Source organism: Crocuta crocuta, unplaced genomic scaffold (genome assembly GCF_008692635.1).
Source record: "Crocuta crocuta isolate KB4526 unplaced genomic scaffold, BGI_CrCroc_1.0 scaffold346, whole genome shotgun sequence".
In the NCBI taxonomy this organism is placed as follows: Eukaryota; Metazoa; Chordata; class Mammalia; order Carnivora; family Hyaenidae; genus Crocuta; species Crocuta crocuta.
Window position 1 is genome coordinate 780,981 of NW_027527957.1, and position 13,555 is coordinate 794,535.

Below are 13,555 nucleotides of genomic sequence, written 5' to 3' on the forward strand. Positions count from 1 at the left end.
TTTACTGTCTTTAAAAATGTGATAGTATGAAAAAATAACAAGTTCATATAAGAGATTTCCACGGAACATCTTAATTCTTTCATTACACCTGTATAATTTAATTTAGTTACAATAAATACCAGAGAGCTCTTTATTGATCTGAAAGAGACAAGAATAAAGCAGATCTTATGTCCAGAATCTCTGGTGAGTTTTCGAAGGACAGGAGTGCTCCAGTCTCTGAAATGCAGGCATACTTTGGATCAGAAAGTACCCTGAGGTTAATAAGCAAGCCTTCTTTCCTTGCCCATCCTTTCTCTCTGCCAGCTCCCCTCTCTCCTCCCTTCTTCTTTCTTGGTGTGTAAGTATGTCTGTATGAACCCATCTATTATTGCTCTGTATTCCTTCCTTCCTTTCCTTCTTGCCTAGAAAGGCCTGTCACAGGCCCTACCTAGCCCACTATCTAGGACAGAAAAATGAAAAAGTAAAGTATTAACTTTCTCAATTGCCATTGTCCCCCTCTACCGTGCCAGATTTTTTCACCTGCTGGATGGTTTGAACTTGAAAGCCATTGAGGAATTTGGGCAGATGCATAAAGTTCTTGAATTGTACAAAGAAAGAAGGGTAGGACTAAAAAACAATTATTAGTTTACAAGAGGAAAAAAGACAGTTCCCTTCCTGCATGGACTCCTGACCTCATCACCTCCTATTTGCTTAAGATATAAACAACAATCAGATTATATTCACTAGGAAGAACAACTGTTTTTTAGTATTCTACTGAATTACGTATTTTAGAAAGTTTGTTATTAATATACCAAAGTATATGGAAATAGTTTCATTATATGAAGTCGGTCACTCCAGTTTTATTTCTTTAAAATTATAAGAGTGAAATACATAGATAATATGACAGAATGGCATACAATTCAAATAATACATATTCAAATAATATAAGAATATGCAAAAATTCATCAAGATGTAGACTTACCATTTGTACTCTTCTATATATACACATTAGATTTCATTAAAAATAATAACATAAAAAATAGTAACAGAGGAGGGGGACAGTTAAAACAGAGGGATATATAGTTGAACAAGATTTTCCATGAATTATAACACTTAAAGTTCAATGATGAACACTATTCTATTTTTATGTGTCACAGTTTTTCATAATAAAAGATGCTGTAAAATGTTATAAACTCAAGCAAATATAAGATTTAAATGCATGGTATAAAAACAGTATATCCTTTAAGACTAGACTTTGATTTAAAACATAGTACATTAAAAGTTAAGAACTGGGGTGCCTGGGTGGCTCAGTCAATTGAGCATCTGACTCTTGATTTCAGCTCAGGTCATGAGCCTCACGTTGAGCTCCACACTAAGCATGGAGCCTACTTGGGACTGTGTGTGTGTGTGTGTGTGTGTGTCCTTCTCCCCGTTTCTCTCTCTCTCTAAAATATTAATTAATTAACTAGTTAAAAGGTGCCTGGCTGGCTCCGTTGGTAGAGCTGATCTCAAGAGTTATGAGTTCAAGCCCCACATTGGGCATGGAATCTAGCTTAAAAAAATGTTTTTTCTTCATAATGTTGCTGAAAGTGACAAAACTCTCCACGAAAACATCTTTGCAAAATTATGAAGCACTTACAAACTAAGACATAGAGATGTTCAAATTCTGGCAAAGAATTTCATATTTTGTACTATACAGTAAATTTAAGATTTTAAATACGAGAAAAAATTAAATCTAATAAAAACCTCCTAAATACACAGAAAATGAGTTGGTTCTGATAGGAGCTGAACTAAGAGTTCCAGTATATCATGTGAATTATGCGTGGGCATCTTTTGCATAAACCCTGCTTTACTCATTCTGTCCCCAGCCCCTCTCCCTACCTCTTAAAAGTCAGTAATGTGCATCAAGTGATATGAGACAACGAGCTGCCCAAGAAAGATATGTTAAACAGTGATTGTTTCCTGCAGAAAAAAAGCATCCAAAAATATACAAGCCTCCTTCATTCTCCCAATATAAATCACTTATAACAGGCACATTATGTCTAGAGTTAATGGATCTTACAGATTTAGAAGGAAAATTTTCTATTTAGCTGAAGAACAGCTGAAGAACACTGGAACACATCACTGAATCCAAATTTGTCTTTGGTTGTTCTTAAAATGCCTCATCCCACTCAAAAGGATTACATGAATATCATTATATATGACAGGCATTCCCCAACTTACAGAAGGGTTATGTGCTAAAAGTTCATCTCTAAATAAGCTTTCTGAAATTCAGATCACATTTTCCCACTGAAAGAATTTTATAAAGGGTATTCAGTCAGTTCAGTCAGGCCACCCTAAGAAATCTATAAAGTTCAAATTTACTGGACCTTTTATGCTTCTCTGCAGCATTGTGGGTTTTTTCTTTTCTTTTTTCCAACTAGCCACCTTACCATTATTTCTTTGAAAAATGCAACGGGATTCTAGGAATACTCCTCTCCAAAGCTTTGTGCTTGCACACACACACGCAAGCGCGCGTGCGCACACACACACACACACACACACACACACACACACACCTTGCCCAGGTCTATGAGCCACAATGTCCTTTACCCATCAGAGTAAATACAATATAGACAAGGGGCTCTCACATTTGAAGGCTGAAGGAAGTTAAGATTCTGTTCTTACTGGGTCTCACAAGTACAGGACAGAGATGGTGGGGTGCAACTTCCACCAGGCTTACCTTCTCAAAGATGATATAAAAAATTAGAAACTTCCTAATAATCACTTTTAATATGTATCTATTAAATGCTTATAAACTCAGAGCAAAATCAATTTGAGGTGACTTTTGTGTTCTTTAGCTACACCCAAAGCTGTAACAAGAAATCTCCTGGACTGGAGAGATGGGGGGATCAGAAGGTCCTACACAGCAACCAAAGTGATGGCCTCCTTGACAAGAGTAAGGGGCCGCCCTCTACCACAGGACAAGGTGCCAGCAGGAGGTCTTGAGAACTACTGTCTAAGAGAAAGTTTCCTGTATCTGAGATGTACTTTTCCACTCTGCCCAAAGACAACTAGATTTCTTCCACCTTGAGAATGTTTAAGCCACCAAATTGTTCTCCTGGGTACAAGAAAAAGGTATAAGAAGCCACAGAAATGAAATGACTTAATTTCATATGCAAATATTGTCTCATGCCTGTTAATTTGACAGTTTGAAAGAAAAAGATGTAGGGATTCAATACTTGCATGAAACTGCTATTCTATTCTTTAGGCCCATATCAATTCATAAAGCTTTTTTAAGGCCAGAATTTTATAAGCATGCTTTAATTATGCAGTGATACATGGTAAGACTTTAAATGTATTTTTATAAAGTTCAGATCCAGAAACATGACATAACTTTTCAAAAATCACTACAGAATCTTCTCAGAACTCAGAGTTCCAGATTCCTCCCTGTCCCAAACTCAGCTGAGGGCTACTCTACTTGCCTGCATAGGTGTTGGCTTTGTTCAGGAGGTCTGTGCATGCATGCATATCAGCAAAAGCCCGAATTCCTAAGCAGTTGACAGGGTGAAGCTGAGATTCCAAAAATTCACAGCAAGTCTTCTTCACATCCTGTAACTGTAACAGCCCAGCTGCTGGGAGAAGTACCTGCAACATCCAAGGAAGTAGTTAGGCAGGTGAGTGAAAGAACAGTCACTACTTACCACTCCTAGATGGGGCACAGCAGGTGCAGCCAGACCTTACTATCTGCATCCAGACCCAAACACTCCATAGGAAAGGAATGTAACAACCATCAGCCCAAAGGGCGATGCCCCACATTCCCCATAATTTCTACAGTATCTTTCAAAGATCTCTTCTTGGTCGTAAGAATAGAAGAGACAGCAGGGGCGCCTGGGTGGCTTAGTCGGTTAAGTGTCCGACTTTTGCTTAGGTCGTGATCTCGCGGTTCGTGGGTTCGAGCCCCGCGTCGGGCTCTGTGCTGACTGCCAGCTCAGAGCCTGGAGCCTATTTCGGAGTCTGTATCTCCCTCTCTCTCTGACCCTCCCCTGCTCACGCTGTCTCTCTCTCTCCTAGAAATAAATAAAAATATTAAAAAAAAAAAAAGAATAGAAGAGACAGCAGATCACATTAGATTAATGGTTCTTTTTATAAGTATAAACGAAATGCAACTTTGAATTTTAAAAATATAAATTATTAGGATGCTAGGGGGTGCTATGGTTCAGTGAAAAGGCTTTTTCCCCTTAATTCAAGCAGTCATGAGCTTCAGCGATGTGTAGGGAAGGCATGAGCCCAAAGTAATACATATCACAACAAAGCCTCATTTGTTCTCCCCCTGTCTGAAGAGCACAACAAACTGCTTTCCTTATGAGGACAGAACAGTTTTAAATTCAACAGGCTCTGTACAGGCAGACAGCCTCTCTCAAATGTAATATATGTGCTAAAAAAGAGAACACAAAAGGTAATTACATAATATGAACTTTTTAATTTGTATTTTTATTTGTAGAACTTCAAGAGATTTTGTATTAATTATAGGTTTTTCTATGGGATTTAACCAGTATCTTGACTATAAATACTATATTCAATACCACAACTACTTCTCAAACAGGTCAATAATGGAAACGTTTTTTCTTGTGAGTTACTGTGAAGCTATGTTAAGTAACCCATCTGAAAGTCAAATTAAGTGGGAAAACTTCATAAAAAACGAAGTTCTTGAACATCTGCTGCTCTTTTACGAAAGGCAAAAGAAAAAAATAAGCCTCAACTATTAGAACAATGGTCAATTTTAGAAAAGATCACATTAGCATAAAAAAATAAGTAAAACCTAAGTTCCTTCAGGAATTAACTTTCATATATGCCAAGCTGTAGCCCAAAGAGAAAAGAAACAGTAGTTCTGGAAAGGTTTTATAATTTTCTTGTATCTATGTAATAAGTCCTAAATGTGGAAAAGAAAAGATATGCTTGTGTCTTTCCATAACAGAAACTACTCTATTTTTTTAAAGGAACCACACTTTTAACTTTCAAATCTAAAGGGTGCGTGTGTATTAACCCACATGCATAAAATCAAATGGTCACGATTTAAAGACTGAGAAAATAACTTTATGTTTTAATGCAACTGTACCAACTAATACCAATTTTCTCTAAAAATATACAAACAGTATCTAGGGGGCTTTTCCTTCTGAATTTAAGAAAAGTAAAGTGAAAATAATGCTGTTTCTAGCCAAATCTTTTGTATACTATGTATAGCGTGTTTCATTATGTTATGAGAATGATCTCCATGGAAACCTTTAGTTGTTGATAATTTGCAAATTGGAGGTTTTTCTACACTCGTATAATTGTGCTCTGAAGCAACGTAAAATACGTTCCAAGATGCTTAACAGCACTGCCATTTAATTCAGCAAACACATACAGTTAAGAAAGTGGTCTTCGGTGTAAGATTCAATCTCTGTGAAATTTGCACTAGTAATGATCACCCATCTAATCAGCATTTTCTCAGATACAATATGGTGTGGCAGAGTAGTATTGAAACTGCTTGGTAATAGAGAAAGACAGGAGCTTTGGGGGAAAAACATGGCTGAGCAGAAATGGACTCACTCACGCACTGGTTACACTGGCTCAAAGTTCTTGAAAAACAATTTGCCCATTTCAATCAAAATTACAATGCACAGGTATGCCTGGGTGACTCAGTCGGCTGAGTAGCTGACTCTTGATTTCTGAGCAGGTCATGATCCCAGAGTCGTGGGTTCGAGGCCTGCACTGGGCTTCACACAGAGTATGGAGCCTGCTTAAGATTCTCTCTCTCCCTCTCCCCATCCCCTGTTCACAAGGTCTCTCTCCCTCAAAAAATTTTTAAAAAATACAAATACGCATATTCTCCAACCCAGCAATTTAACCTATTGATACACTAACAAATGCACAAAATCTCACATGCACAAGACATTAATTGGAGCACTTCTGTGGGTAATAGCAAAAGTTAGGGAAAAGCCTAAATGTCCACTGTAAGGAAACCAATTAAACAATATCATCCTTTCAATGGAATACTCTGCAGTCATTCAAAAGAATGAGGAAACTATATGAATGGGACAGTTTCTAAAATACATTCTTCAGTGAAAAAAATTAGTGACTGATTCACACTAAAGTACAGATATAGTCCGTCACTTATATACACATCCATCTAAAAAAGCAGCTACAGCAAGCTTTTAAAATTTTTATTTTGCTTCCTTACTTTCAATTTCATCACTACCAAGCCCAGATCTACCTTATCAGGAGACTCGAATTAATAAAACTGTGGAATATATAAACCAGGAATAGAAAAGTTATTCCAATTGTGAGCCATGTAGCTAGAAAGTCATGTATAATTTTAATTCTTAAATGACAATGATGAGTCAAGTGGTTCCATGTTTGCAAACAATATATATTAAATACACCTTAAAGGCTAGTCAAATGTATAAGACAAGCTTACTCATAATTTCGTTGTCAGTAAATCCCCTCAAGCTGCCTCAGTTTTATGATATTATTTTACTAGGACTAATTTCAATAGCTCCTAATTATTAATTACATCCAGCTTCAAAAACAATGAGTAATTGGCCCAGGCTTACTACCATGACCCACAGCCACTCATGATGGAAATAGGGACACCGCCAGGGCCACACCAACTTTATGTATTAGACAGACGGCAAATACAAAACAAAAAGTGCTCCTAATTTCAGATGAACCACATCTCACAATCAGAACCACGCGGTTGGCAGCCTGTGAGCTGGATGCCTCGGGATCAAATGAAATCAAACCTTCTATTTTGTCCGATAAAGAAACCAAACCATAGAAGAAGCTGGAAGACTTGACCAAGCCATACCACTGGTCAGTGGAAAGCGAAGAGTATAATCAAATTTACCAACTCTTTGGTCTTTCTACTACCTTGAGCCCTATCTAGAGGTGCAGAATGGAAGTGCTTGTCCAAGTTTTAAATCTCCAACACTGCTCTTTTCAGCAAGAGTACTAAAGACGACAATGATTTCAACAACTTATTCTCGCAATTGCTTCCATATACTGAGTAATTACTACATCAGGCACTGTGCTAAGCACTTGGCAGGCCATACTTCATTATCCCCATTTTACACAAGTGAATAGAGAAGGTTGGAGAAGTTGGGTAACTTGCCCAAAGTCACAAAGGAACAGGTTGAGCCTGCTGTGAGAGCAGTATTTAGCCATAGTGAGTTACAATGCTTTTAGATGGCACACAGATAGACATTCTTACATTAGGGATATGATTGTAAAGTTACCAACTATTTATTTCAATAATATAAATTCTATCTTAAGAACATTTATTTAAGCAAGAATTGAGTGAATGTAGAGAAAAACATTAAGTATTTAATAAAGCGTCAGCAATACAGAATATAGCAAAATCATGGAAGTGTACACAAACTACTAAACTTTAGAAAACTCTGAATTTAAAAAAAAAGAACGAAAACTCTGAATTGAGAAATCATATTAATCTTTCAATATCTGAGAGCATTCTGATTCTTATGGTTTTTACATACCACTGAAAAGGAAGGATGTGCTTTAATCTGGGGCTATCACAGTCCCCTGACATATTTTCTAAGAGTGGATAAACTCTACTATTAGTAACAAATGTGGTAAACACCTAGCAATGTAAAGAAGTGGTTTCTTAATTTGCTATTTAGGTCACAAAAATATCTTGGGCATTGTAATTAAGAGGTCTGAAGAATAAATTTATGGCTTTAAAACTAATTTTTCTGAGCTCCCTAGAGCAAAGGTGCAGTTGAATAGTGCTGCTTCTTATATGAAGTAGAATTATGTTGACACAATAAGCCTCCGGCCACATAGTATTATGACCCAATGGAAATTTCCACTTGCTCCATTTTTCCAAACACTAGTATTAACCCTGAGATTGATGAAAATCACCCTAAGGCGCTCTAAGATCTAACTGAAAGGAGGGCCATAGTCCAAAAGTTGAAATATTTCTCTCGATTATGTTAAGCCCTAAGAAGAAATACAAAGTTGGCAGCATGTCTTGGGGCCCAGCCTTTCCCTCTCCTTCCGGTAGCCTCCTCCCTTGTTTCCCCTTTAGTTCTATTCTATCCACCCAGAGCTTGTCCACTTGGATCCTGGTGTTTTCATCATGATTTCTCAGTCCCTTTCAGGTCACTACTAACAGCATCACACCATTTCATCTGCTTTGTAACACTCACCAATGTCAGAAATGATTTTATGTATCTGCTCGCATGTCTACTGTCTCTCTCCCTGTAAAATAATATATGCTCTGGAATAGTGGGGTCACATCTGTTTTACCCCCATTGTAACCTCAGGTACTACGAGTATCTAGAGGTACAATAAATGAATCAACCTGAATGTAAATTAATGTGTTACTCTCATGGGTATTTATATTTTAAGAGAGATACAAATTTGGATGTCCTTTAACCCAGAAATGCAAACTCTATTTCCAGACTAAACTATATGGGACACCTGTGTCCTACTGCAAATCCTCTTAGCCCCAACTCTTGATCAAGCCACCATTGCAGCAACCAGGTCCGAGGAGACTTTGATCAGCTTTGTAAAAATGTAACTTACCCCTGCCTCATCCCACCTCCTACCAGAACTCTCTGTCTTCCTAGCCAGGGAATGCACTGGGGACTCACACCTGCACTATCTGGAAGCAGAGGGGACATAACGCTTATGGGCCCACCCTGACCTATGGAGAATGGTCCAAAGAAGGATGATGGCCAGGTGCTTCCTCTCTTTATTCTTAAGCAGGTACTTCTAAGACACACTTCATAAGCCTCCTCAGAAGGTCCTGGTAAGAACAAACATCTTACATTTAGCTGTGACCAGATCTATACCACACTTTGAATTGGTTTTCCCTCCTTTCCAATTCAAATTCCCTGTTCATTCACTGTTGCTCTCTTGGATCACTTTCGAAATAAACTAACTGCATGAAAGCTTGCTTTCAGGAGAATCCCAGACCATTACATTGCACGTGGAATAAACTGTAAATGTGAATATACTTAGTTATAAGAATATGAATTATACTGCTGTTTGTAATATTAAAAATTGAAAAGAACTCAAATGTCCAATAACAAGAGATAGATGAAATAGATTCTGCACTATCAGTAAAATTGATTACTTTGTAAAAGTTAAAAGAGATACAATAGACACATATCTAATGACCTGGAAAAATATTCCTAATACACTTAATATGTAAAGATAATTTCTAAACAAAGTATACAATACAATCCCCTTCTCTGTAAACACACAGACACAACATAGAGAGCACAAGAGGAATATACCTCAATTGTTAAGAGGGATTATCTCCGGTTAGTGGCAGTATCCAGACTATCTATTTACTTCTTTTTATTTGCATTTCCTAAATTTTCAATAATGAATATGCACTGTTTAAATAGTCACACAGTATTTAAAAGAAACTCGGGGAGAAGCAAGCAAAAGACTGCCTTTCTGGATCTCGAACTCCAGACAATATAGCAATGGCGAAGGGAGCTATGTATTTAATAATTATCACCTACTGCTTGCCAGACATTGCCTCAGTTTGACCTGTACTCTGAGTATCAGGAGTCTCAAAGGCCTATGATGATCAAACTGGCATTTTGTAGAGTGTTACGTAGGCTCCACACGTTACTCTTCTTGTTCATGTGAATAGCACTGTCTCCAAGTGCTGGGAAAAACATGAGGCAAAAGAACATGACCAGCTGGGGCGCCTGGGTGGCTCAGTTGGTTAAGTGTCCGACTTCGGCTCAGGTCATGATCTCACGGTTTGTGGGTTCGAGCCCCACGTCGGGCTCTGTGCTGACAGCCAGCTCAGAGCCTGGAGCCTGTTTCGGATTCTGTGTCTCCCTCTCTCTCTGACCCTCCCCTGCTCACACTGTCTCTCTCTCTCTCTCAAAAATAAATAAAACATTTTAAAAAATTAAAAAAAAAAGAACATGACCAGCTGATTAAATAAACTTAAAATCTACCACTTTAGTCAATAGAAAAAAACTATTTTCACCTAGATATGCTGATTTCCAAAACGTGGAGACAATAAAAGCCTGAACACTTTGCACTGCGGAGACACATTCTGCAATGAACAAAAGAAGCAGGGGGGGAGCTACCACTGATGAGAGAAGACAAGTAGAACGCTAGACATGGAAGACACCCGAGACAAACAATTAGCAACCGTGTGACACGCTTACACCAGCTGCACATTTTAAAGTAAGATGCTTTCATCCTACTTCACTTTGTTTGACAAGCCAAATTATACAGAAGATGTTTCGTGTAGACAAGTACACTCCTTCTGCTTGGCTATGAGGATCTGCAATTTATTTTCAGCTTGGGCATTTACTCCATAGCGGGAAATAATTTATGTAGTAAGTCTTTAAATCCAGAGCCATTAGCAGTGTGTTTATTAGAAGAGACTACCAAGGGGTCTGACGGCTCCACAGACAAGATTTCCAGATGTCTATGAAAGCATGCAAATATGAAACAGCTCAGTCACTGTTAACTTTACAGTAAGTGCACTGGTAAAAAGCACGGTTTTTTTTAATTAATTCTCCAGCCATTTTATATTCACATCAGAAGCACCTGTTTGTTTACAGAGCAAGGGCCTTGTGTGCCAGGAATGACCTGAAAACAAACAAGGAAACAGCTGTTCAAAGTACACACAGAGGAGGAAGAAATTATCCCCAAACTTAAAGAAGCTCTACGTTGCTGGAGCAAAAAAGCCTCACTATGAAATAAAACCTTAACTTTTATTAGCATACATCTTCTAAAATCTGCTTGTAGCCTCCAAATTATAAATAAGTCATATTTCACAAGTTTACTTTTTCAGTTGGCTACTTACTACTCATTTAGTCGTAGAAACAGTATTAAAAGTTATAAATCTCAAAACCAACGGATATAACATTACTACTGGACTGCTGTGACCCTATGCGGCACTGGGTACAGGAAAGAAGGAGAATGAAAGTTTCCTTCCTCTTTCTGGGGTGCAGGCCTGGGTGGGGGCAGAATTTTGACATAGGAAGTGTTTGCCTTGGCATCCTGCCACCTCATTCACATTTATACAACTCAAAGCCCTAAACCTTGGCCACCAGGAGTCAGCCTGTGCTCTGTGCACCCAGCTATGATTCTCCACACAGATCTGCCTTTCCTGACTAAGTGTTTCATCCTATAAATATACTGACCTCACTTCCTTCCTCCCAACAACCCCCACCCCAAGCTCCATCTCTCAGGAAAACTACTGCCAGCAGAATCAAAATGAAAGCCGTCTTATTATTAATTCATACTCATTGTTAATAACGCATCACCTTCCAGGACAAATCCCTTCCAGGGATATTTAAAGTTTTCAGAGAGGCTAACTCTTATTAAGCAGAAAATGTCTGTAATTGAGGTCATTTCCAATAGTCTAATAAATGAAGCAAAAAGGCAAAAGTGGTATGGAAAGAGGAAATATGTAGGCAATGTGGCTTTCCCACAGGCTGAAAACCACCTGTCCTATACTACCCTTTTAACAACTGCTTTTTCCATTCTTTTTAACCTAAGTTTTCTCTAAAATTTCTAACTTATTCAACAGTGGCGCAAATGTATAACAAAGGCAGCACCCACCTTGTCGAGTTGTTGAAAAAAATTAAATGATTGTCTACCATTCAACACAGTGCCTGGCACAGGGCAGAATAGCGCATTAGCTCCAATTCAAGGCATTGCTTCTTGGATTGAATCCAACATTCAATCCCATGACAAGAGAATGCCAGGATTTCCTTTCTCCCTAACAAGATGATGTTCTATGCCAGATCATTTACAATAAGTATAAGGTTGCTTTCTTTTTTGAACAAGTATTCCCAAAGTAAAAGATATAATCCAGGACACTTTGGGAAAGAACAAACACACCATATGAAAATGGGAAATATAGGGGCACCTGGGAGGCACAGTCAGATGAACATCTGACTTTGGCTCATTGCTGTCAGCCTGTCAGCACAGAGCCCGTTTTGGATCCTCTGTCCCCATCCTTTTGCCCTTCCCCCACTTGTGCTCTCCCCAAAATAAATATTAAAAAATAAAATGGGGAAATATATTTGATATCCCACTAGTTATTAAATATATATAAATTAAAGTAATGAGACCGCATTTTATAACTACTAATACTTTTAACAACATATATTCAGGTCAAGGTATAATAAGCCTTGGCCCCTATCATGTTTTTGCCTTTGCTGTAAACTAGTCAACTCTCTTGGAAAGGAAATAGGCAAGAGGCACCTGGGCAGCTCAAATCAGTTGAGTATTTGACTTTGGCTCAGGCCATGATCTCGCAGCTTGTAGGTTTGAGCCCCTCATAAGGCTCTGTGCTAACAGCTCAGAGCCTGGAGCCTGCTTCTGCTTCTGTCTCTCTCTCTCTGCCCCTCTCCCACTTGCGCACTGTCTCTCTCTCTCTCTATCTCTCTCTCAAATATAAATATTTTTAAAAATTTTTTAAAGAAAGGAAATAGGCAATATTCATCAAGAGCTACCAAAAAATACAGAAGTTTAAAGACTTTGGTGCTGGAAGTATGTTCCGGAAAATCTATCCTCAGAAAATAGTTCAACAACTAGAAGAGACTAAATCCATAAATTTTATTTTAGCATTATTTATAAGAGTTCCTAGGGGAAAAACCAGAAACAACTATGGATTTAACAATATGGCAACAATTAAGTGAATTATGTTAAAACATGATGAAACATTATAATCAATGACAATGAAGACTAATTATGGTTTTAAAAAACTAATATTTCTAAAATATTTGCAGGGGTTCCTGGACGGCTCAGTCAGTTAAGCATCCACCTTTGGCTCAGGTCATGATCTCCCAGTTTGTGATCTGACAGCTGTGACAGTGTAGAACCTTGAGTAGGACACTCAACAGACTGAACCACCCAGCCACCCCAAGGCAATCCAAAACTTTAAATACATCTCCATCATCACTAAACTGCAATAAACCCATACAATGGAACACTCAGCATTTAAAAAAAGGAACTAACTACTGAAACATGCAGCAACACAGTTAAATCTCACAAATATTATGTGGTGCCAAAGAAGTCAACCTCAAAAGAAAACATTACGTATGATTCTATTTAAATAAAGTTCAATAACAGGCAAAACTAATCTGTTATAACAGAAATCTTATCAATGGTTGCTTGGATTCAGGGGTGAGGAATTTATTAGGAAGAGGCTTGAAGTTACTTATATATGATCAACATCCTGATCTGGGTGTGGTTAATGGGTGTAGTAGCATTTGCTAAAACTTTGAGCAACGTGAACAGTTAAGGTGCATGATGTATGAACAATAGCCCACTAGAAAAAAAATAGTGTTTTAAGCCCATACAAAGATTAACCAGAAGTCAATGGAAGGTATTTATAAATTATGAAACAAAGTTTTTAAATGGAAAATAATAATCTTATTTGCTAGAACCCCAAATAATAAACAAAAAACCCATATTAAAATGTATTTATATAACCAAATTTCTATACTAGTATTTGTAAAGTTATTTTATTTATTTTATTTTAATTTTTTTTTATTTATTTCTAGGGGAGAGAGAGAGAGAGAGAGAGAGAGAGAGAGAG

The 13,555-nt window shown here is 37.8% G+C and overlaps 1 protein-coding gene across 1 annotated transcript in view; it reads right to left on the reverse strand.

The window, feature by feature from the left end:
* The window catches only part of KLHL2 (kelch like family member 2), a 97,267-nt gene that overhangs the window by 45,017 nt on the left and 38,695 nt on the right, over positions 1-13,555 (reverse strand). Inside the window, exon 4 of the mRNA XM_077752736.1 lies at positions 3,444-3,606. Within this exon, the coding sequence (XP_077608862.1) occupies positions 3,444-3,606 (163 nt within the window). The remainder of the gene's footprint in view (positions 1-3,443; positions 3,607-13,555) is intronic.